The 23,243-nt window shown below is 35.6% G+C and overlaps 3 protein-coding genes across 6 annotated transcripts; 1 reads left to right on the top strand and 2 right to left on the bottom strand.

Moving 5' to 3' along the window:
* The first annotated feature begins 1,396 nt into the window (after positions 1–1,396).
* LOC107768878 (triacylglycerol lipase OBL1-like) lies at positions 1,397–4,225 on the top strand. Of its 2 annotated transcripts, none has more exons than XM_016588042.2 (5): positions 1,397–1,886; positions 2,664–2,881; positions 2,989–3,022; positions 3,118–3,812; positions 3,900–4,225. In XM_016588042.2, exons 1-5 carry the CDS (start codon positions 1,538–1,540, stop codon positions 4,155–4,157), a joined length of 1,554 nt encoding a protein of 517 aa, XP_016443528.2. In that variant the 5' UTR covers positions 1,397–1,537; the 3' UTR covers positions 4,158–4,225. The 2 variants fall into 2 exon arrangements, with proteins under 2 accessions (XP_016443528.2, XP_075087233.1); XM_075231132.1 differs by having other exon boundaries at positions 1,708–1,886; positions 2,657–2,881.
* Positions 4,226–4,762: 537 nt separating this feature from the next.
* Positions 4,763–12,684, bottom strand: LOC107768877 (ATPase 10, plasma membrane-type-like). 3 transcript variants are annotated; one of them, XM_016588040.2, is made up of 22 exons: positions 12,574–12,684; positions 11,847–11,928; positions 11,584–11,703; positions 11,228–11,326; positions 10,987–11,124; positions 10,762–10,896; positions 10,468–10,647; positions 10,105–10,311; positions 9,817–9,936; positions 9,632–9,751; positions 9,401–9,523; positions 8,921–9,025; positions 8,498–8,642; positions 7,957–8,118; positions 7,534–7,772; positions 7,391–7,423; positions 7,214–7,295; positions 6,410–6,570; positions 6,163–6,336; positions 5,907–6,086; positions 5,569–5,806; positions 4,763–5,194 (listed from the first exon to the last, which is right to left on the bottom strand). In XM_016588040.2, the coding sequence occupies exons 2-21, from the start codon at positions 11,910–11,912 to the stop codon at positions 5,594–5,596; spliced, it is 2,802 nt and encodes a 933-aa protein (XP_016443526.2). In that variant the 5' UTR covers positions 11,913–11,928; positions 12,574–12,684; the 3' UTR covers positions 4,763–5,194; positions 5,569–5,593. The 3 variants fall into 3 exon arrangements, with proteins under 3 accessions (XP_016443526.2, XP_016443525.2, XP_016443527.2); XM_016588039.2 differs by having other exon boundaries at positions 5,643–5,806; XM_016588041.2 differs by lacking the exon at positions 6,163–6,336 and having other exon boundaries at positions 5,643–5,806.
* A 1,038-nt stretch (positions 12,685–13,722) lies between these two features.
* On the bottom strand, positions 13,723–21,619 carry LOC107768876 (uncharacterized protein C630.12). Its single transcript, XM_016588037.2, has 13 exons — positions 21,305–21,619; positions 19,449–19,508; positions 19,165–19,343; positions 18,748–18,883; positions 17,191–17,287; positions 16,307–16,366; positions 16,120–16,220; positions 15,791–15,825; positions 15,637–15,694; positions 15,375–15,449; positions 15,145–15,302; positions 14,793–15,059; positions 13,723–14,339 (listed from the first exon to the last, which is right to left on the bottom strand). The coding sequence occupies exons 1-13, from the start codon at positions 21,425–21,427 to the stop codon at positions 14,090–14,092; spliced, it is 1,599 nt and encodes a 532-aa protein (XP_016443523.1). The 5' UTR covers positions 21,428–21,619; the 3' UTR covers positions 13,723–14,089.
* Positions 21,620–23,243: the final 1,624 nt, after the last annotated feature.

Raw genomic sequence — 23,243 nt, 5'->3', positions numbered from 1 at the left:
ACCCATTTTTTTTACCCGATCCGTTTTAAAAAAACCATCACCCGACCCGTTTTAAAATTCAGTTTTTTTAAAGCATATATTTTACAAAAACTGAATTTCTTTTTGTAAAAACTGAAAAAAAAGAAATTTGCAAAATATATATTTTTAAGTCTTTTCAGTTTTTTTAAAGTATTTTTTTTGTAAAAACTGAAAAAAAATATATTTTTTTAAAATGCTTTAAAAACTAAAAAATATATATTCTGTAAAAACTGAAAAAAAAATTGCAAAATATATATTTTTAAGTCTTTTCAGTTTTTTTAAAATATTTATTTTTTATAAAACTGAAAAAAATATATATATTTTAAAAAAAAAAAAAAAGACTCTCCTAAATCAGTGGACTATATATGTATTAGTTTTAAAAAAATAAAAATATTTTGCAAATTTTATTTTTTTTAGTTTTTACAAAAAAAATATTTTAAAAAACTGAAAAAACTGAAAATATATATTTTGCAAATTCCTTTTTTTTTTTTCAATAATACCTTAAAAAAAACTGAAAAGACTTAAAAATATATATTTTACAAATTCCTTTTTTTTTTTTTTAGTTTTTACAAAATATATGCTTTAAAAAAAAACTGAATTATAAAACGGGTCGGGTGATGGGTTTTTTAAAACGGATCGGGTTAAAAAAATGGGTCGTTTTCATCTGGTTCTGACACGTGGCACTCCATCCAAAATAAGAGTATATTTGTTCCAAAGTATGATGGGAAGGGTATATATAGCCCAATAATATAACAAGAGATATTTTTAGATCATTTTCGAAAGTACAAGGGTATATTTGGCCCTTCGCCGTTTAAGATTTCATACTGTAAGAATACTTTGATTTGTATAAAAAAATCCTTCGTTCTTTTTTAATTTTGCATCCAATCAAATATTGTTATATAAAATAATAATATTTACAAAAGATAGAACTCCTAATAAGAAACTTTTACCTAAAAACTGATAGACGTTATTTTTTTCCTTTTCAACAAAAAATATTTTTAATAATTCAAGACGACCAAAGGGCTTAGCATTCCATTTTTTTTTTTTGTAAAAAGTTATTTTTTTCTACTAAAATTATTGGCTATAGAAGATCACTTTCCTCTCTTGATTTTGCGTTTGACATAGCGTGGAGAGGCACGAAAAATACTTTAAAAAGAGAAAAGAGGTACTCACCTATTAAAACGATATATATTTTGTGTGTTATTGTCGAACAATTTTTATTTTGTTTTTAACTGCCCATGGCAGGGAAGGGTCCGAAGGTGGGACCCTAATCTCAATCCTGTGGGTCTGAAGGTGGGACCCACTCCACTTTCAATAATCACCATATGTAAATTGTAATGCAAGATAAATTAAATACTTTTACTACATGTGACTGCTGACTTATCCACATTCCACAGAAGTACCATAAATTCATGTTTAATCATCATAAGAAATTCATAAGAAATAGTACGTTATTAGTTTCTTCGAACAGTCAAAAAATTAATAAGTTGACTGGACTAGACTGTGTTTAATTCTCCACATGGCCCCTATTACAGAGAATGTTCGGTTCTTGAGTGTGAAGTTCGAAAATGGAGGAATCTGGGACCTCATACGCTTCGGCGTATGGGGAGATAAAGAAAGTGGTGCTAAGTTTCTTGAATATTCTAGTACCGGTGATCATGTAGTTGAAGAAGAAGAAGAGTTACTGCGCGACGACGATGAGGTGGCAGATCATAGATGGGTTATATTTGTGTCGATTTTAGTGAGGAAGATATTGAAGGTTTTTGGCAAGCCAATGGAACGGACTGGCTTTTTTCTGGAGTTTATGCTGAATCTCTTCTCTCTCAATGGCAGCAGCTTTCTTGGCTTACTTTACAATATCTGGCATGGTAATGATTCCATATTCATTCACTTCTTTCCTTTTTCTTGAAGCTCTTATATATACATACATGTACATCTTTAGGTTATTAGGTATGCATGTATATGTTTAATGCGGACTATATATTGAGAATATAAAGAGTTTTTATGGTTAGTGCAATTTAACCGGCTTATTTATGTTGAAGCGTGTGATCACACATTTCAACATGGTATTAGAGTAGACAGAGAGATCCTGGTTCGAGTCTCACCACCACCCAATATCAAAATAAAAATTCACGTGCTTGGCTCATAAAAATTAAGAATCAAGCCCGCACGTGAGTAGGCGTGTTGAAGACAAAATTAAGTAAATAAAAGTGTGTGACTCTCTAACATGGTCACACATTTCGACAATTCTACCTGCAAGTAGCCTTCTTCCAAGTAACTAGTTCAACAGTAATTTGTCATGATTATAGTTATCTGTAGTGACCCGATAGCGTAAAAAAAATGTTTTACATTAATGTTGATGTATAGAAGCTAAGCTCATTTAATATATGTAGATATATTGATACACTTATACACCCCACACACAAACTTTACATGAATATATGAATTAGTTTGTGTGTTTGTTATATAATTTTACATGTATATAGTGCTATGTAGTTGAGGATTTACAGTAAGAGTTAAGAATCTTTGTTCATGAGTTGTATAACAAATATCACACGTTCCATTTGGTGCCGATTTTGCTTTCAATGATATAAAAGTAGCTTTTCTAATTCTGATTCTAAAGTACAAATGTTGCAAGGAAACAGGAAAGCTGATTATACCACAGAGAGGTTCTGAAACTTTCATAAGTAGTATTGGCCATGTAGATGGGCGCATAAACTTATACAAGACTGAAATTTTAACCAAGGAAATTGATCAACCTGATTTCGGACACAGACCTCTTATGGACCTATGTATGATGGCTTCAAAGTTAGCCTATGAGAATAAAACAGTTGTTAGGGATGTTGTAAATCTTCACTGGAAGGTATACTTTAGCTTGTTTATTATTTTCTTTACCATTTTTGTGGTACTATTTTTACATTTGCTGATCCAAGATGATGCTTTATGTTTACATTCTTTCCCACAAAACAGATGCATTTCGTTGATTTTTACAACTGCTGGAATGGTGAGAACTCAAGTTGTATTGTTAATTTTCAAAAGATTTAACACTTGTGATTGTATGAATATTTGCTCTCTTCCTCTGTGTGTTTATTGGGACAGATTACCAGAAAGAGAGGTCCACACAAGTATTTATATTATGCGATAAGCCAAAAGATGCAAACTTGATTTTGATCAGCTTTAGAGGTACAGAGCCATTTGATGCTGATGATTGGATCACTGATTTTGACTACTCTTGGTATGAGATTCCGAAATTGGGAAAAGTACACATGGGATTTTTAGAGGCTTTAGGTTTAGGAAACAGAGGAAATACGTCCACGTTTCACGAACAACTCTTCGTTAAAAATGCAAAATATACCAATTCAGAGAATGTTGATCCAAACAGTGGATCAGACCAATCCTCCTCCGACTCAGAGCAGTCGCCAAACAAGACCGCTTACTATGCTGTTAGAAACAAACTCAAAAGTTTATTAAAGGAGCACGAGAATGCTAAATTTGTCGTTACAGGTCATAGCTTAGGAGGAGCGTTGGCTATACTATTTCCTACGATGCTAGTGATGCACGAGGAAGTGAAAGTCATGCAACGATTATTGGGTGTATACACGTACGGGCAACCTAGGATCGGGAATAGGCAGTTAGGGAAGTTTATGGAAGCACATTTGGAACATCCAGTGCCTAAGTACTTTAGAGTTGTTTATTGCAATGATCTTGTTCCGAGGTTACCTTATGATGATAAAACATTCCTGTATAAGCATTTTGGTATTTGCATGTATTACAACAGCTTATACATTGAGCAGGTAAACATCAATGCCTTATTGTCTGCATTTATCTCCTTTTTTGTCTTCTGAATGCTGCTGTAAATTTATTTACTTTTCATCTCTCAGAAAGTAGATGAAGAACCAAACAGGAACTTTTTTGGGCTGCGATTCGTGTTACCAGTGTATCTGAATGCTGGTTGGGAGTTCATTAGAAGCTTCACCAATGGTTACATATATGGATCAGAGTACAAGGAGAGTTGGGATTCAGTACTGCTTCGGTTTGTAGGCCTTTTTGTTCCAGGCATTTCTGCTCACAGTCCAGTTGATTATGTGAACTCCATAAGACTTGGAAGGGAGAGAAGTATTCAAATGTCATCCTTTTAGAAATTACTATTACTTGATGGAAATGAATCGATAAGGTTGATTTTATTATGAGTTTTGTACTGCAGCACTAGTATCAAATGTTGTTGATTTTGAAGGTCTCTTTTAGCATTTATGTCTTGAAAATAAACTCATTAGAGTTTTTGTTATCTTGAATAATGTTATATGTTAATAAGGTAGGAGTACGGTCTTTGTAATCACTACCCATCCTAGACCCCACATGTGGGAATATACTGGGCATATTATTGTTGTTGTTTACACATCAATTTTAGGTGTTGTAATGCAAGAATTGTTGCACCAGTTATGAGTTTTCGACTGAATGTATTAATAAGATGACATTCAAAGGGTTGTAGATTGGATTTGTTCCTGTAACATTATTGAATAAATCTTATTTCAATGATTACATGTTAGATATGTTTGAATATGAAGATGAATTGCATCAGTTGAGTTTTTATTCTACAAATCTTCAGCCAGGAAACAAGTACTTATCTGTGATCAGTTAAAACTGAAACTAAAATGTTCAAAATGGTTTACATCCATATATCAGTATTCCCTTTTGGATGTTACCTGCCTTAAAAATAAAATGAGAAAACTGTTCTTTCCGAAAATCTGCCAAAAGATTATGAAATTTCAGAAACTGAATTAGTAAACAGATTAAATGCCCCTTATTATGGAGCTTTATTATCACAGATTTGATTTGGTTTTAGCTGTCATATAAAGTGGTACAACAAATTAAAAGCAAGACACAATGTCCCAGGATTATCTTGACTTCCCTCGTAGAAACCTCAATTAGAAACACCCTCGACATGGTTGGTACATAAGATCATGAACATCATTGTCTCTTGACATGTCTCTCGTGGAACGCATGAAATAAGATTTACTCTGAGACAGCATCATTAGATAAGTTTGTTATAGGAAGAGATGGGGTCTGTTGCTCGCAGATTCAAACTGTATAAGCCGTTTGAATTTTGTTAAAGTCCAGATTCTTAAGTCTTGCTACTGATTCAATATGACCTCTCAATGTATACAACTCTCTTAGCCTGCAAAAATTTTTATACACATAGAAGATCAGCCAAGCAGTGCATTCAACTGTCAGTTTGAAAGCACAACGTCCCAAATAGAGAGAAGGTAAAACCTTACCGAACCAAGAAATTTAACTTAGTCGTTGAAAATTAACGTGAGACTTAGTGACGAAGCCAGTAATTTTCCTAAGTGTGTCCAAACTTGAAAGAAGTAAAAAAATTCCCGACAAAAGGTGTTCAATCTATGTTATATACCTCTAAAACCTAATATTTTACTTATATACCCAGTGTAATTTTCTGACGAAGGGCCTTACTAGAGTGTAGCTTCGCCCCTGGTGAGACTACATGTCATTTAACCATGGCTAAGTGAAAAATGTGTGTATGCAAGACACCTGTCTTTCATTCATTGGTTTGATGTTAACGCCGGATGCGGATAAGATCTGTCAAGACAATGTATTTAGGAGACCTGGTTATTTCTGCTCGACGCTTAGCTTGTTCAGCAATCATAGAAGGTCCCCTGCTTTTAGTTTCAAACTCAGGTGATATTACCCCTTGTAGAGTTCTCACAGAAAGCACCCACTTGGCCTCTCTGTCTTCCTTTCCATAGTCCTTTTTAGATGTAAAAGCAGTCTATCCAAATCAAAAAAGAAAAGAGAAATGAATGACTGTAAACTAAGAAATCATAGTCTTTGCATCTAATGACAATGAAATCCAAAAATTTTCTGCTGACCTTATCAAAAAGTAGGTTCCAGGCTTCTCCAGTCAGACCAAAACGAACAATGAATTTAATTATATCTAAGGGAATATAGAAAATAAGACTATATAACCATATGACTCCTGCCCATCCCCAGCCGATGCCACTAATTGACGCAAATTCAATATGTGCATAAACTGCTATCAAGGTAGCAACCTGTACAAACAAAAAACAACATGTTTAAACTCAAACAATGAATGGAGTTGGGAGTTATAAATTTGGTAGCCCTTACCAGTTGGGCAACCACAAATGCAAACATCAAAAGAAGCGCTGGTCTCTCTATAAATGACCAACTCTGACTGCGCGTGACAAATATTAGCGCCTGGCTAATAATACTGACTTGCAGATATATGGCTGCTGAGATTTCTTCAGTATTTCCACTTATAGATTTTACATGGAAGTGAGTCTACATGTAATAAATAGTTAACTAAGTAATTGAACGAAGTAACTGAAGTTAGAAAAACTAAGAATAATGATACCTCAAAGAATTGAGTGCTGTCTGCAAGCCAGTAAAACAACACAGTAACTAAAGCAAGATAGGTGCCAATCACAATGCCAGTTGCAAAGATCTCGTTAAGCTTCCAACTGTCGGGTCCTGGAGATGGTTTAACGCGATCTTTCGAAATAGTCATGATAGTACCTATCAATAAAGCAGAGAAAAATATGAATTGCATCATGACCTTGCTATGCTTTCAGATAGGTGTAAGTCTAAGGAGAAACAGACAGAAGCGAGGAACTATGTGTGGTAATAAGGATTACAACAAGTCCTTCCCGAATAAATTCATATAAAAAAAAGGGCAGCCCGGTGTACTAAGCTCCCGCTATGCGTTGGGTTTGGGGAAGGGCCGGACCACAAGGGTCTATTGTACGCAGCCTTACTCTGCATTTCTGCAAGAGACTTTTTCCACGACTCAAACCCGTGACCTCCTGGTCACATGACAACAGTGGTGGACGCACGTGGTGGCAAACTGAACCCGCTTCATCAAAAAATAATACTGTGTATATGTATAAATTAGGATTAAAGTTGCGTAAATTTTGTATAAATATTTTATTTGAACCCACTTGATAACTACTATTTTACGACTAAAGTTATGTCCTTCTAAGATTGAACCCGCTTGCACAAAATCCTGGGTCCGCCACTGCATGGCAACAACTTTAACAGTTACGCCAAGGCTCCCTTCCCCGAATAAATTCGTATAAGATTTTGATTTTGGTGCTCCCTTAGTTATCTTTCTTGTTTAATATGAACTTCTAAAATAAATAGCCATAGGATAAAACCTTACCATCATTTAGGATTGCAATTATCAGTACCATGAATGGAGGAAAGTCATATTCCCATATTAGTGCCAGAAGCATGAAACCAAGCTGCAGAAAACATAAGGTTTATCGCATATGATCATAAAGTTAAGACTATCGAAATAGCTAAAAATAAAACAGTTAACAGGAACTCGATGCTTTACCACAATTCGTATGGTTATGGAGACAGCATAAATCTGCATTATTAGGAGTAGCAACCCATTAAATGAAGTTAGAACGGCAAAGAGAGCAAATAAGATCTAGACAGGTGTATCGAAAACACACAAAATTGTGGATTTGACTTAACTGTATAATTTTTCATTCTTTGAAATATAGCCCTGCTAGTCAAAACAGCACTGACAATCACACTTAATCCAGGCTCAGTCAAGACAAGATCAGAAGCACTTCTAGCAGCATCAGTAGCATCAGCGACTGCTATACCAATATCTGCTTTCTTGAGAGCTGGGGCATCATTTACTCCATCACCAGTCATTCCAACTACGTGCTCGTTCGCTTGCAGGATCTTTACTATCTCATATTTATGTTCTGCGTATAATATGGGAAGAATAATTGACATGGAACAGAAAATGATTTTGAACAGCTATAGCACTAAAACAGAAGCAGAAGGAGAAGTTACTCTAAACTTGAAGAATGGATGATGCTACAATACTGTTTTGAAATTAAGGGGAATTAGGTATAGAACAACGTTGTTATACTTAGTCGAAATTACCAGGGAATACACCAGCAAAGCCATCTGCTTTTTCAATGAGCTCATCAACTGGTAAAGCTTCATTTTCATCCTTGTCACGACCAAACAATGAAAATGAGGGGTACATATTTGTTCCCATTCCAAGTCGTCGGCCTGTTTCCTTTGCAATGGCCAACTGGTCACCTGTTCTGGGCATAAAACAAGTTAAAATAGAACTTGTTCTACTAGCTGCCTAAATAGTCTTTTACTTTTCAAAAGAAAAATATGTCATGGACATGAACATTGAATGTTCTTCTAATGTTATTCTTCTATTTCGCTTTTCTTTTATATGTTCTAATCTTTGTTTTATAACTTTTTCTCCTGTCATCATATACTTCATCGTAAATATCCATGCCTATGCCATTTGTATTCCTCAGAAGAGATTGTAGGAAGTTTGCTAAAAAGAAAGTAAAATGAAATTTGACATGTTTCTGCTTTCCCCAATTAGGTGAACCATGATAAATATGAGAACTAACCATGTTATTATGTGTGCACATTAGCCGATTAATATTAAGTTATATACCTGTAATCATCTTAACGCAAACTCCTAAATTGAGTGCTCTGAGGATGGTCTCAGCACTATCATGCCTTGGTGGATCAAACAACGGAAGCAATCCACAAAATGCCCAAGGCCCGCCAGGACTCTCCTTCGAATTTTCTGGAATTTCCTACAATACTCATAGCATATAGAAGATATAATCTTTCTTACAGGATAATTGTAATGCTGAGAATAAGGAATGTATCATAAAATCCTATACATTGGCTCATGTATCTGGCTAGTTTTGATACAATAAATACAAAGATCAACCTTCCATTTGCATAATTTGTTTTTGTCAAATGTTTTTACATACTTACTAATCTCCACTTCAATTTTCATGGCAAACTGTAGTAACTATATTCAGTGACTTGTAAGTTGTAATAGTAAATAGACAAGGAAAACCATTACCTGAAAGGCAACAGCTAGAGAGCGTAACCCTCTTTCGGCAAACCTGTCAATGATTGCATGCATTTTTGCAGCTATCTGTTGCTTCTCTTGGCACAAATCCAGTATCTGAGTTTCAGGAGAAAAGGCAAACATGAAATAGAGGTAGTTATAAGGGCAATAATCATACCAAATTCTCAAGGAGACGGAAACATAAGCAGAAAGGAAACTTATATTATTCACTACAGACATGCATCCATTGGCTGAGAAAAGAGAAAATATGGCCAAATTTTATAGCTTCTTTCTGCTTTAATTTTCTCTTGGCAATTAGTAATAACTCAAAACAGTTTCCCGGAAAACTACTAATAATGTAAGTTTAATGTGATTATCAAATATTAGGTGCCAGTTACTTAGGCTAGAGAGATACCGTTGCTTTGAGAAAGGAGGTTAACAAACTGATCATAAGAAACTCAAAAACCTTAATCATTTAAATGACATCAGCACCTGTTCAGGAGCTCCTTTGCTGGCTCGATACCACTTGCCATCTGAATCAATGTAAGTGATTGCAGTCCGTTTATCCACAGGATTGAATGGAAGGAAATGCACTTGCCTGATATTTGCACGCGCCTGCATATACGAATGTAACTATAATTTTTGTCGTAATGCCCTAAAAGCTATTCAAGAAACTCCGTCGCTAAAGAAATGATGAGGTCCCCAGAGGGCATTAGGCTTCACCTCCTTTGGATCAGCAAGCATGTTGATAATTGCTGCATCAATAGCGTCCTGATTTTCCAATCTTGATGCTCTAGCAGCAAGTAATACAACCATATCTTTGTCCATATCTCTTTGGAACACCTGTTTAGGAAAGGTTTTGATTAAAGAATCCACAGGAAGAGAAGTCAGATGAAAAAGTCGTGTACCTCAATGAGATTCCTATCGACAGTGAGGCGATTCAGGGTCAGCGTCCCTGTCTTGTCACTGCAGAGTACATCCATACCAGCCATCTCTTCAATTGCAGTCATCCTTTTTGTAATAGCTCCCTGAAGTTAACAAGGACAAAAAGTAAAAAAATTATTATAGAGTACAGTCCGAAGGCCAAATTACACGTTAGCTCTTGAGATCTTTCGGATGAGATGTGATGCATTATTATTTGTCTAGAGAAGATAGGCTAGTTGCATGACATTTTCAGAATATTCACAACTGTGTACCTGTTGAGAGAGTCGATGGGAGCCAATAGCAAGAGTAACTGATAGAACTGTTGGCATAGCTATTGGTATTCCACCAATTAAGAGAACAAGAAGGTTATTAATTCCAGTCCTATATGAACGACGCTGAACAGCGTACATGATAATGATTTCAAGTATCATTCCCACAGCTATTGAGCATATGCAGAAATTTCCAATGGAAGCAAGGACCTGCAGTGAAGCGTGCAAACTTTTAAATCAGGAAAAACTCGAGTAGAACAGCTTCTATTCTATCTCTACTCTCGGCTTCCTTCTCAGCATAACATGAAATTATCAAAATTGAAGAATTAAGAAAGAACTAAGTATCACTGAATTTTCTTTTCTAACCTTCTGGAAGTGACCACTGACTTCAGTAGAGTCAACGAGATGTGCAGCTTTTCCAAAGAATGAGTTAACTCCAGTGGCGATTACTACAGCTTCTATTTCTCCATGTTTACAAGTAGATCCAGAAAACACTTCATCTCCTGTCTTTTTCGTGACGGGTAGAGATTCCCCAGTAAGAGCTGACTGCAAGAAAACCGTATTAATTAACCATACTTAAGTAACAAAATTAAGTAACAAATTCCATATTCCAATAAACTAAAAGGCTGTCATGGTACTATTTGTCGAATAAGGAATTGCCTGATCAACTTTCAATGGATCTCCTTCGAGCAATCGAGCATCTGCAGGGATGATATCACCGAGCTTTATGCTAATGATGTCTCCTGGCACTAAAATAGCAGCATCTTTTTCTTGCCACCTCCCATCTCTAAGAACCTATATATATATATATATATGCAGAAAGGGGATATTTTACATTTTAATTATTTAGTATAACGCGACAAGATCACTGTGACAAGAGCAAACCTTAGTTCTAGGAGCTAAATGTGCCATTAGAGCTGCTGCAGCATTTCCAGCATTATTTTCCTCTATGAAACTAATTGTTGAATTTATCAACAACAGACAAAATATACCAACAAAGTCCTGCCAATCAGTACCTTGCCCCTGAAATTTCATGAACGAAAAAGATACTCCGATAAAGATCAGTATTGCAAGAAAAGTTGTAACTGATCAACTGCAAATCAATTTGTAGTAAACGTAAACTCACTCCGCCATTAGCTAGTCCAATAGCCATGATTGCTGCTGCTTCCATCACCCAAGACAATGGATTCCACATGAAACTAAGAAACTTAATAAACTTGTTCTCCTGCATCATTATATTAGTACCACTTTTATGATCTAGACAAGCATTCTACTTTCAAAGGCCAACTTTAAAATTAAAGCTGAAGTAGAGCATTATTAATGATTAGTTCTATTCAGTGTTCGACGATAACAAAATGTTTTAGAACAAATAGCTAGCATTCGCATTATTCTCATCTTTTTCTTCTGTGCAGCAATATAGTATTAATTAAAAAAACCACAAAAGTTGGCAAGGTGTACCATTGTCCTTATTTAGAAACTTACTCGCTTCTCTTCAAGCTTGTTAGGTCCAAAAATGTTGAGTCGTCGCTCTGCATCTTCAGCTGAAAGTCCTTCCTTCGATGTTATCAATTGTTCGAAAACTTCTTCAAGTGGCAAGTTTTCCTGCAACAAGTCATGTGAATACGATTAATATGGAACTGCTAAAGATGGAAAAAACGCAAGGAATGAAGTTGTGAAGTTATTTAGGTGTCCATATATCAATGTTAAGAGATACTATTATTAAACTCAAGTGTTGTCTTAATTACCAGATCAATCCCTTCCTTCATGAAATTTTCAGGACCTAGCAATGGTTTCTCCAGATCTTCAGCCATGTTTACTCTATGGAAACTGAAATTTACAAATAAGTAAATAATATCTTTGAGGATGAGGAAAAATAAAAGCATATTGAGAAAAAACTCCATTACCATGTCCAGCATGATTGATCTAATGCAGGTCGATTATGATATTTAGCTAGTCCATTTGTTCCGATTTATGTGGCACTCTTTCTTTCTTAATTTCTATATTCAGAAACTCCTTAAATTTGAACTTCCCATTTTACACCCAATGACATGCTCTTATCGCCACACAAATGTCATGGCATAACCAAGTTCTAAGGGTACCTTTGGTACGTGCCAAATATATATTTATTTCTTAAACTCCGTGCGTAATCATACACTACAATTTGTGCACAATTTTGTGCATAAGAAGAGGAAAGAAACATGGATACACACACACAGTCACACGCACACGCGCGCACACACTAAATCACTTCTCCATAAAGTGTGAAGAAAATAATACAAGCTATTTCCAGTGAGAACTTCATGCATATGATTGTAGCTGTAAATGGCACGGAAAAAAAGAACAAATAATACCTAGAAATTTCAAATCAAGTGTAAGACATTCATCTTTTATTATGCGTATGAAGATGACTCTTACACCATCAAAATTTAAATAAATATTTAAAAAAAAAAAAAACTTGATATGATCACTTACTTTAGAGTTTAGAGTGAAAAAAGCAGTAGGCTTATGAGACTAGTTTCTGAATCATGGGGGTTATTGTGAAAGGAATATTGTCGCTGTTACTATATGCCTTTTGGTGTTATTTATTAAGTACATAAATAAATGCTAACCATCTTTCACCACTTAACTTTCAAACCAAATAGTCCACTTTTAAGCCAACTTAACAACCTTTTTGACTCCCGCCTATAATTAATTTCCTTAGCATTTAAACCTGTCATGGTCATTCCCCTTCGCTTTCCATGTTTGAAAGTGCTCTTGGAGGTAAATAGGGCGAAGCGCAGCAATAACCACTTTTAAGCCCGCTATTTAAAATATATTCACAATTTACAATGTATTTAAAGATTAGCCAATTCACCCAAACTTCAGGACTAAGTATCCTGAATTTGGAAATTCAGGACTTAGTGTCCTGAAATTTTGAGCTGCTAATTTAAAATTCAGGACATAAGGTTATGCTACACATTTCTCAGGTGCAAATATTATAAACTTATGGGGATGATAATATCAGGAAAATGAAGGCAATTTGGTCTTTGCTTATGAACGATTTCTTAGACAGAACACCAACATGGAGGCTGAAACTTGGGCTTTGCTACATGGTTTTAAATGATGTAATTTGGAGCACGGTCTTCCTTGTATTTACCTATATAAATTTGATTCTATTACTTTTACCTTACCTTGTTCACTTAAGTAATATTGTTACACCAATTTGTATGCAGAATATAAAGCGAAGTTTGTATGCCAATCACCTCTTCTTAAATTGTGCAACACTAACAGCTTGTTTGGATGGTTGTTATTCACCGTTTCATAATGTATTGTATTACACTGTATTGTTTTGATATATACAATGTTGGGATAGATTGTATTATTTGCCGTTGATGGCATGCACCACCAATATGAAGAATAAAACTTGCAATATTACAAAGAAAAAGTAAGATACGAGATAAAATTATTATATAAAAAGGTAGGGTAAAAGATAAAATAAGATTATTTAATAATAAGGAAGGGCAAGATGAGAAAAAATAAATAAGGTAACGACGCGACTATACCGAATCGGCCGTTCCATAAAGTGGCACTTTTCGTCGTTATGTAACGACGGATTTAACTATACGATACAATAAAATTTAAGTAACAATCAAAACAAACATTGTATTTAAAGTAATAATACGATACAATATACATGTAACAACCATCCAAACAAGCTGTAACGTTCTATCCACTTTCCTGAGGGATCAAATTCGAACAGATAGCTCGGATAGCATAATAGCATCGTTATGTTATGTAAACAAACCAATCTTCTGCTCAAATCCTCAATGGTACTAATTACTTGATCAACTAAGGGATATGTCAAAACAACAACAGTTACAACAACAATACCAATTGGCAATTACATCAACAGAGCAACTGAACACCTGGAACATGTGAAAGAGGTAACAGCTGCTAATTGGGAAGTACCTAATCTAACCAGCATCACTGGCATATTTGAATAGTAACATCATTTATCAATCCAATCTTTGAAAAGAAGCATCATATATAGAGGGACATTAAAAGCTGCAACAATAATAATTATACTTAATGTCCGCACCAATCTCCTAATTACCATCTTTGTCTTTGATTTGTTTGTCCGAGGCTGTGCTTTTACCGCGGCATCTAATCCTATATGTAAAGTCACATCCGTGGGAATTGAGGCATCTGTTTCCTGTGCATTAGGTTTTCTGGCAACTGACCGCATGATAGCATTACCCCTGCATTGGAATAAAAGGCATCTAAACTTTTGCAAAGAAGAAAATTTATATTTCTATGAAACTTGACCATCAAATAAACTAAAATAAAGAGGCACCACATAGAGTACAGAAGTAAGAATGAGAACCATTGTACTGAAGTGACCATCACATGGATAACTTTCTTATCATGCAGAAATCAACAACATAAAATCAAATTTCTGAAAGAGAAAAAATTGAAGGACTACTACATGCCAAATTGCAGCATGGTATACTCCGCCATTGGCAGTAGACTTAGACACAGATTGCTACAGGTACATGGGACTAGTGATAATGCACAACTGGATCCTAACAAAGTTCCACCGTTCATCATTTAGGAGGCAACTTCGAGAAGCTTGGATGAATGTTGAGACAGGAGTAACACAAGCATGCTTAAGTAAATAGAAAAAGTACTGGTCCTTGCTGACAGAAACTTACCGTTCTACCAAAGCGCTTTCACTTGAGCATGCAGAAGAAACTTTAAAGGTTTTCTTTATAAGGTGCATCGATCCTTCTGCATCCCAAATCTCCTCATATTCATATATCTCATCTTCGCTTTTAAGTTTTGTCCCACCTCCAGAAATGCTAGAACTAATTAGACTTCTAATATTCTTCAGAAATTCACCAAGATAGTGTGGAAAGAGCACCCCATTTGTTGGCCAAAGGACGGCAATAAGAACGGTCATGACAAACAGCACTAGATACCTGACACATCCACAAACAACCTTTAACATTACAAGAAACAAGGTTTATAAGATAAATATTTTTTAATCTCAATATACTGAATTACCAAATATAAATGTACGTCTGCACAGGGAGAAAGCAAACTTTGGTGGAAATTGCCTCCTCTGCCATTGATCCGGCTGGTAAGATAAGATTACTTGCAGATAATAGCATGAAAGATGGAAACAGATTTCCCATCTGCCAGCTTATGGTCCCTAGAGTGTGCTGCACAACACTATCAATCAAACACCATCTAGTCAATACAAACTACTTTTTCAATTGAACAAGGTACAATACCTCTTTTACAGAACCATATTTGGATCTGTGGGTTACTGTACACTGATCATGGTCATGCCCAGAAAGAATTAGTGCCTGCAGAAACTCGAATTAATGCATAGAAATTTCTTCCTTTTTTATTTGTTTTTTTGTTTTGGACGTGCATCATAAAATGAAAGGAAATACTTGCAGGTTTTTTTTTTTGATAAGGTAAATTGTATTAATCAAAAGGGAGAAAAAACTCCCGTATACAAGAAGTATACCAAAAAGTAGAAATACTTACAGGTTTGATAGACTCAAGCAGGTCATTTGTTCCGTTTTCAGTAATATAATTTTGATATCTGCAAATGGAATTGTAACCAAGTCTGACATAAACATCCATGCGTACAAACACGGTAAATCCATACTAAGCCACTACAGTGAGACTAAGAGCTTACAATATTTCATTATCACGAGCAGCACGGTTGATTCTCTGAAATAAATAACAAATATGTAATTTTTTATTTATAAATATGAGAGATATGTTAATTAACCATATTACAAAAAAAATCACAATTTTCTCCTCAAAATAGCAATAATCAAACAGAAAAAGAATTTTTGAGGACTGTTTAGGTTCTCGAGATTCTCAATAAGAATCATTTAGGCTCTCGAGACTCAATCGCTTAACTGGAGAGGAATGGTACATGAATGGCAGTTTCCAGACGTGGAAATCCTTCCCACTATAAATAGAAAAAGCTAAGTTTTTCAAAGAAAGGCTAAATGTTACCTGATTAATGATTGATGATGAACGATATGGACCGCATGCAGTTAGACCTGGCCGATACAATGGTATATGAGTCAATAGAACCCTTGGATTCGAAGATGGATCTGCACAGAGAAGAGCAAAATGAGCCGAGGGTCTTACACGTAAGCCAAATTCAAAACATAGATGGATAGTGATTGGCAGAACATACGCTCTGAGACATTTTTGACAAAATTCCATATGGCAGAAGTTACATTGTTTTGGGGATTCCCTGGAGACAAGATATCTTGCTGTGAGTCTTTTCAAAATAACAACACCATGAATCGAACCAACAGAGTCTCTGTTTCATGCTAACTGATAGGAAGAAAAGCAAATCATTAAGGTGGTGTTTGGTTGAAAATATCCGAAATTAAGTTTGCCAAGAAAAAAGAAATTGAATATTTTCAAACATCTTTTTTTTTCCCTTTTGGTACCAGAAAGTTGCACCCAAGAAAATAACTTTTGCACTAGCGGTCCGAAAAGAGGTTTATGGAACTAATTACTGCCAGAACTAATGTGAAGAGGAAGACATGAACTTGGCACGAAATTGTAAAAAAACTAAAGATAAATGAATTACTCTCTCCGTTCCAATTTATGTGAACATGTTTGACTGGACACGGAGCTTAAGAAAAAATAGGACTTCTGGAGTTTGTGGTCCTAAACATGTCAGAAAAGGGTCCAAAGTATTTGTGTGGTTATAAAAGCTTCTCATTAAGGGTAGAATTGGAAGTTTAAACTAAAATATTTCCAAATTTAGAAAGGGGTCAATCTTTTTGGAACGAACCAAAAAGGAAATAGGTTCACATTAACTGGAACGGAGGGAGTAGCATTTTTTAGACACTGCATTGGTACATAAAAAGGATTCAAACGAATTGGGAAGCACTGAAATAAGAGAGAGAAATCAGGCTACTATACTCTTGAACACTCAAATATGGATGATACAACTTTGACACTGAAAACAATGAGAATAGTTTATCTCTAAACAGTAACTGTTGAAGTCCCCAAAGTTTTATATACTAAAAAGAGATCCAAATAAAGTGCAGATTGTGAAATTACCATCCAAGGTTTGTGCATCGATTGCGATGAAATCTACTTTTCCAGCTGTAAATTGATAGTTCCTTGCACCAAATGCTCTCTCATAGCGTCTGATAACCTGCATTATGGTGTACACAGATAAGAACCGAAATAGAATAGGAGGAAATGACGCTTAGACTGCTAAATGGCTGACATATTTTAAGCATAAGAATCTAAAGAAATCATCTACTGCCAATAAAACAGATAAAAAGATCCAAGATATAAATGTCAGAGACTGGAAGTAGGTCTGGATCATTGCTGATTGAACTATGCAACTTGCCAAGCTCCCTATGTCTTAAAACATAGTGAAGATAAGCACTTTTCTCTTGGCTGGGAAAGGCAACCAGCATCCCTTAAACAGTGACGCAACTGATTTGCAGATAAATCAAATTGGAAAAAAAGAAATTGATGGCCGTCATGATATGTAAAGACAGTCATCCCTTCTCCAAAAATGAAAGATTCATAAAGCTAAATGTGAAAACTTCCTTATTTAAGAAATTATATTTGAAAGAAAAATAAAGATAATACTGAATATTCTGCTTCTTCGACCAAGCATGAGCAATAAATGCACAAAAATCTGTATGTCAAAGTTTCCAGTATGCAGATATCCATAGGCAAGTGACATCACAAAATAGCTATCCAAATGGAAGCATGATTTTGTCTTATAGCTTAAAACCTTGAACTCTAGTAGCAAACTATAACTTCTGGTCAGAATCATAAGTTGATTTCTATAGAGACATTTGATGCTCATTGAAACAAAGCACTGATACCACAGGCATTGAAGTTTCTTTGGGTTTCCTTAAGCATCTATAAACACATCCAATTTACCATCAACAGCAAAAAGTAGATGACCGTTTCTGAATATTCTTCATGTTATGAATAATCAATTAGTTAACTGTACTGAGTAATCGGATGATCACCACTGCATTATTGAGTTCAGTCACCCAACCCAATGAACTATTGAATTATCCCAGTTATTCAACTTATTCTGCTATAGATGATGATGCTGTCTCCAGATCCTCTCAATGTGAAAACATGGCACTCATCAGAACTTTTGGTTGTGGAGAATTTGGGTGGGTCAAAATCCCTTTATAATTATGATCAACATGGTAACTTGCTACAGGCAATCATGGACACTATTCCAGCTCACAGCTAAGTTTTCTTCCAAAATTTCCTAATGTGGTAACTGAGCTCGCGCAAGCCGGAGCTCGCCAACAAACATTTCTTCAATATACATCGTACAACGATGATCCTTTACATAATAGGTTTGTTTCATGTAACATTTTAGAAGAAGATTTATCTCTATTCTTCCAGAAGCTTATGAGTAATTGATACACGATGATCCACTACATAATAGTTTTGTTTCATGTAACATTTTAGAAGAAGATTTATCTCCATTCTTCCAGAAGCTTATGAGTAATTGATACATGATAAGAAATGGGATATGAACAAGTCAAAAAGCATATTAAATTCAAATTTAGCTTAGACACTCAAATAATATGTTCTGAGTATAGAACTCTATCTGAACAGTTAACACACCTCTGGCATATGCGAGTGAAAAGCAGCATACCCTATATCATGGTTTCCAGCAAGGTAGTAAAGCTTTATGTTTGCAGTTTGCTCAAGCATATCAATGTTAAATATATGCTTAAACCGGCTCCAGGATTCCTGCCATCTATCAAATTAAATAAATCAAAGCTCAAAGCAGAAGAATAACTGGAGAACATTCAGATAGGTTATGCATGAAAACAACTAAAACATGACTTTTCTAGAAGGATCAACTAATAGGATTGGGCCTTGAATTAATCCAGATAATAATGTGAAAAGGGGAATGCCATGGGAACTTGTTTATCAAAGCCAGGTTTTGATCCTAATCCAAAAAGTAGTTTAACTTTTTTTTAGGAAAGACCTTCAGGCAGAACATTAAGCATATACAACTTAGCAATTAGTACTTACTCTTCATCAGACAGAAAAGGCCCACCATCAAAATAATCACCTAGGAACAGAATCACATCTGGTTTGAAAGGTAAAATAGAAGATAGGAATGCCCTACGCATGTACAAATCTGTATAGAACTGAGCAGCTTCAAGTGCAAGGGATTTCGGGGCAAGATGAAGAGAGGTTCTATCCATGAGCTGTCAAAATGTAAGATATCTTGTGAATATGAAGTCAAAATTGCAAAGCACAGAAAAATTATAAAATATGCACAGTAAAGCCACCTTTAGTTGCAGAAGGAATACCTGAGGATCAGTAACAACAGCAATTTTCACATAGTCACGTTGATGATCTACTCCATCCCTCTAAAATCAAGGAGAAGAAAGGTTAGTATGCCTGAGGGGTCTTTTTTATTTTGATTGATGGTATAGCAATAATAATACAAAATCCCACATAACATAGTACAGTGTTTGGTTGGCTGCATAAGGAAAAAACAAATAACTAATACAGTGTTTGATTGGTGGTATTAAGCAAAACCCGTATTAAGTTATGCAGTAACAACAACAACAACCCAGTATAATCCCACTAGTGGGGTCTGGGGAGGGTAGTGTGTACGCAGACCTTACCCCTACCCTCGGGTAGAGAGGCTAAGTTATGCAGTAACTTCTGTATTATTTTATACGGGATAGAATGTAGAATAAGAAGCATTAGTAATGCAGGGATTAAACTATTTAAAGACAAGAATCTCTTTATTATTGATCGCCGCATAACAATCTATTCAGTAGTAATCACCACACAATCAATATTTGCATTATAATCCCGCACAACTAAAACCAAAAGCACCCCCCCCCCCCTAAGTGTCTTACTATGCTAAGTTTTGGCACACGCTAAGCAGGAAAAACTATTACAATAGTTTTTGCACTAAAAAAAAGCTTGAATGCTTATGAAGGGGACAAGCCATTAAAATGCACATGTTAGTACTTAGATAATTAAGAAGTAGACTTCATAAAGGGGAAAGTTACCAGCAAAGCAATACATGCCTTGAATCTTACAAATGCGTATTATGAAACTTCCCCCATCTAGAGCTATCAAATTATTGCTCGAAATTAACCACAGAAATTTCCTCATGAAGGTATTTAGCATACAAATTCCACCACTCATACATGTACGTATAAGTTAACTTCCCCACAAGACTTCTTAATTTTCCTTTTAATTTTTTAAACACGCCAGCCTTTTTTCAAAGCTGGATCAATCAGGAGCCTTTGACTTGCTTGGAATCTCAATGAGTACACAAGAATGAAAATAGAGGAATTTTCATAAAACACTACAATTAGAGCCTAATTACCATACATAACAATAGTTTGCCTAATTACCATTCGTAGTTACTGTTCAATTATTACCAGCTTGTATCATTTGCATTCAGACGCACAACGAATACAACCTGTATCAAGTGTATTTGTACGCGCAACGAATACAACTTGTATCAACTATATTCGCCGTGCCACGAATATAACCAAGACAAAATACAAGTATGTATATAAAGGATACAACCTATATCGACTGTATTCATTCACACAGGGAATACAACCAGTGCGAAATACAAAAAGAGAGTCGAACTCAAGAGCGGACGCTCTAACCAACTGAGCTACGTGAGCTTGTTGTTACGTCCAGGCCCAGGTTCGGGGCGTGACACTCTTGTTTTAGTTCTACAGGTAAATTTGCTATAAAATCCAAAGCTATTTCTGAAAGCATAGCTACGAATGGTAAATATAGTGTATATGTTTGCTATGTCGCGTAATTTTTCAATGATAATACCATTCACTGCTCCCAATAGCAAGGAAGCAGTGCACAAGTACAAAATGGAGTCCTAAAGGTGGGATTTTGGGGGGGGGGGGGGGGGGGCGAGGACATTGTACAATTTAAAGATGATGACAGTTGACAAGGTGGGTTTAACTAAATTGCATAAGCTAATTCAACAGATCAATTGGGAGCATAAATTTCTTGTCTATTAGTAAACGCGGAGCTGAGTAATTTCCTGATCTAAATTTATGCTGCTTAAGATGAATTAGTCTTAAATCCAGCTCAAGTCAAAGGTAAAGTCAGTGAATTCTTATTTCATCAAAGTTTCGAGCTATAAAGTTAGAATAGTACTTCGGCTTACCGTAGAAGGAGGAAGGTGAGGCCAAGAACAGGACCAAAGATAAGGCACCCAAAATGCGAACATCTCGCCATAGAGGAGGCTCACTGCCCAAACTAAGCTAAGAAAAGCTGCTACCTTTAACATTTCTTCTCTTCTTAGCTGATTGGATCAATTAGTGTTCTCTACTTCCATTTGTTAACTACCTCGTAGTCGTAGATCCTAAAGTAAAAGCTCAGAGAACTGGACAAAAGTTTTGTTGTTCAACACTTGACTCTTACCCGTTAATGGTGATTTCTTTTATTTTTTTCGGTCCTTGTTATTTCCCATTTGGACAATATTTAGTTAGCAGTTGAAACAACCACTATTTCAACAATATTGGAAATTAAAGTTGAAATAAAGTAACTATTATATTAGTACATGAGTTTTACTTGAAAAAATTAATAACTCGTGAGTGAAAACTATTATTTTACTTGAAATACTCCTATGTTCTCAAACAAAATTGTTAATAGTAAATTTTTATGTCAAGTTAAAACTGAAATGAAGTAGTAAACTAATAATTAATTTTACGAAAGTTATTTCAATATTTACAAATAATATTTGGTCTGATGTTATGTCCTAAATAATAGAGTTCGAAGTATCAAAGAAAGATAATTGTGTAAAGTAAGTATTAAATTTTTAATCTTTTTCGAAATAAAAATTTCTATTATAACATCCTGTTATAAAAGTATTTGATTTCCCATTCAGCAGTGTCAAACCAGTTTGATGAGGGGTGTAATATTATCTGTGCTGGATAACGTTTTAAATTATATGAAAATAATAAATAATTTACTTACTATTTATTATTTATTCTTTGGCGGCCAATATATTATTGTTTATTTTTATAATAGAAATAAATTGACATCTTATATATAATATTTTAGTATGTGATGTAATAAAAAGTTTTATCTTAAGATGATTAATGTTTTAAATGATTAAAAATCTAATGAAGTACTTATTTTAATAGAGAGAAAACGGAATTCATTTAAATCACATCTATATCATATCATACTTATATTATAAGTATATTATAAGTAAAACACGAGCTGCTACAGAGGAGCTCCAGTAGCTCCAGTCGGAGGGCAGGCACCTGAGGTACCTGTTGCGGCACCAGCCCTCCAGAATACTCTAGCCCAGTTTCTGAGCATGTTCGGCACCTTAGCTCAGGCTGGATTGATTCAACTTGCTCCTGCCACATCTCAGGCCGGGAGAGGAGCACAGACTCCCGTCACCGGTACTCCAGAGCAGCGGGCTCAGATCGACCAGGTTCCAGAGATTATACCGATGCAGCCGGTAGCTCCAGCTCAACCCGAGGTTAGGGCAGCAACTTCTTAGGCTGAGCAGCTCAGACTTGAGAGGTACAAGAAGTACCACCCTTCTACCTTCAGTGGATTGGCGTTAGAGGATGCCCAGGGTTTTCTGGAGAAGTGTTACCGTATTCTCCGTACTATGGGTGTATCAGAGTCAAGTGGGGTTTCTTTTACTACATTCCAGCTTAGAGGGAGCAGCCTATCAGTGGTGGCGTGCTTATGAGTTGGATAGTCCGGCTAAGGCAGCTTCACTTATATGGACTCAGTTCTCAAACATATTTTTTAGAGAGTATGTCCCTCAAAGCCTCAGGGACTTATGGTGCGCGGAGTTTGAGTAGTTGCGCCAGGGTGCTATGACTGTGTCAGAGTGTGCAGTTCATTTCAGTGATTTAGCCCGACATGCACCGGCCTTGGTTGCCACAGTTCAAGAGAGGGTTCGTCGGTTTATTGAGGGACTCCACCCCAGTATTCGGATCAGTATGGCCAGGGAGTTGGAGACGAATATTTCTTATCCGCAGGTTGTGAGTATCGCCAGGAGATTGGAAGGCATGCTTGCTCGGGATAGAGAGGAGAGAGAGGCCAAGAGGCCTCGAGAGTCTAGCTCTTATTATGGT

The sequence above is a fragment of the Nicotiana tabacum genome, chromosome 15 (genome assembly GCF_000715075.1).
Source record: "Nicotiana tabacum cultivar K326 chromosome 15, ASM71507v2, whole genome shotgun sequence".
Taxonomy (NCBI): Eukaryota; Viridiplantae; Streptophyta; class Magnoliopsida; order Solanales; family Solanaceae; genus Nicotiana; species Nicotiana tabacum.
The sequence above is the reverse complement of the archived record's forward strand: the minus strand, read 5'-3'. Positions and strand labels throughout refer to the sequence as shown.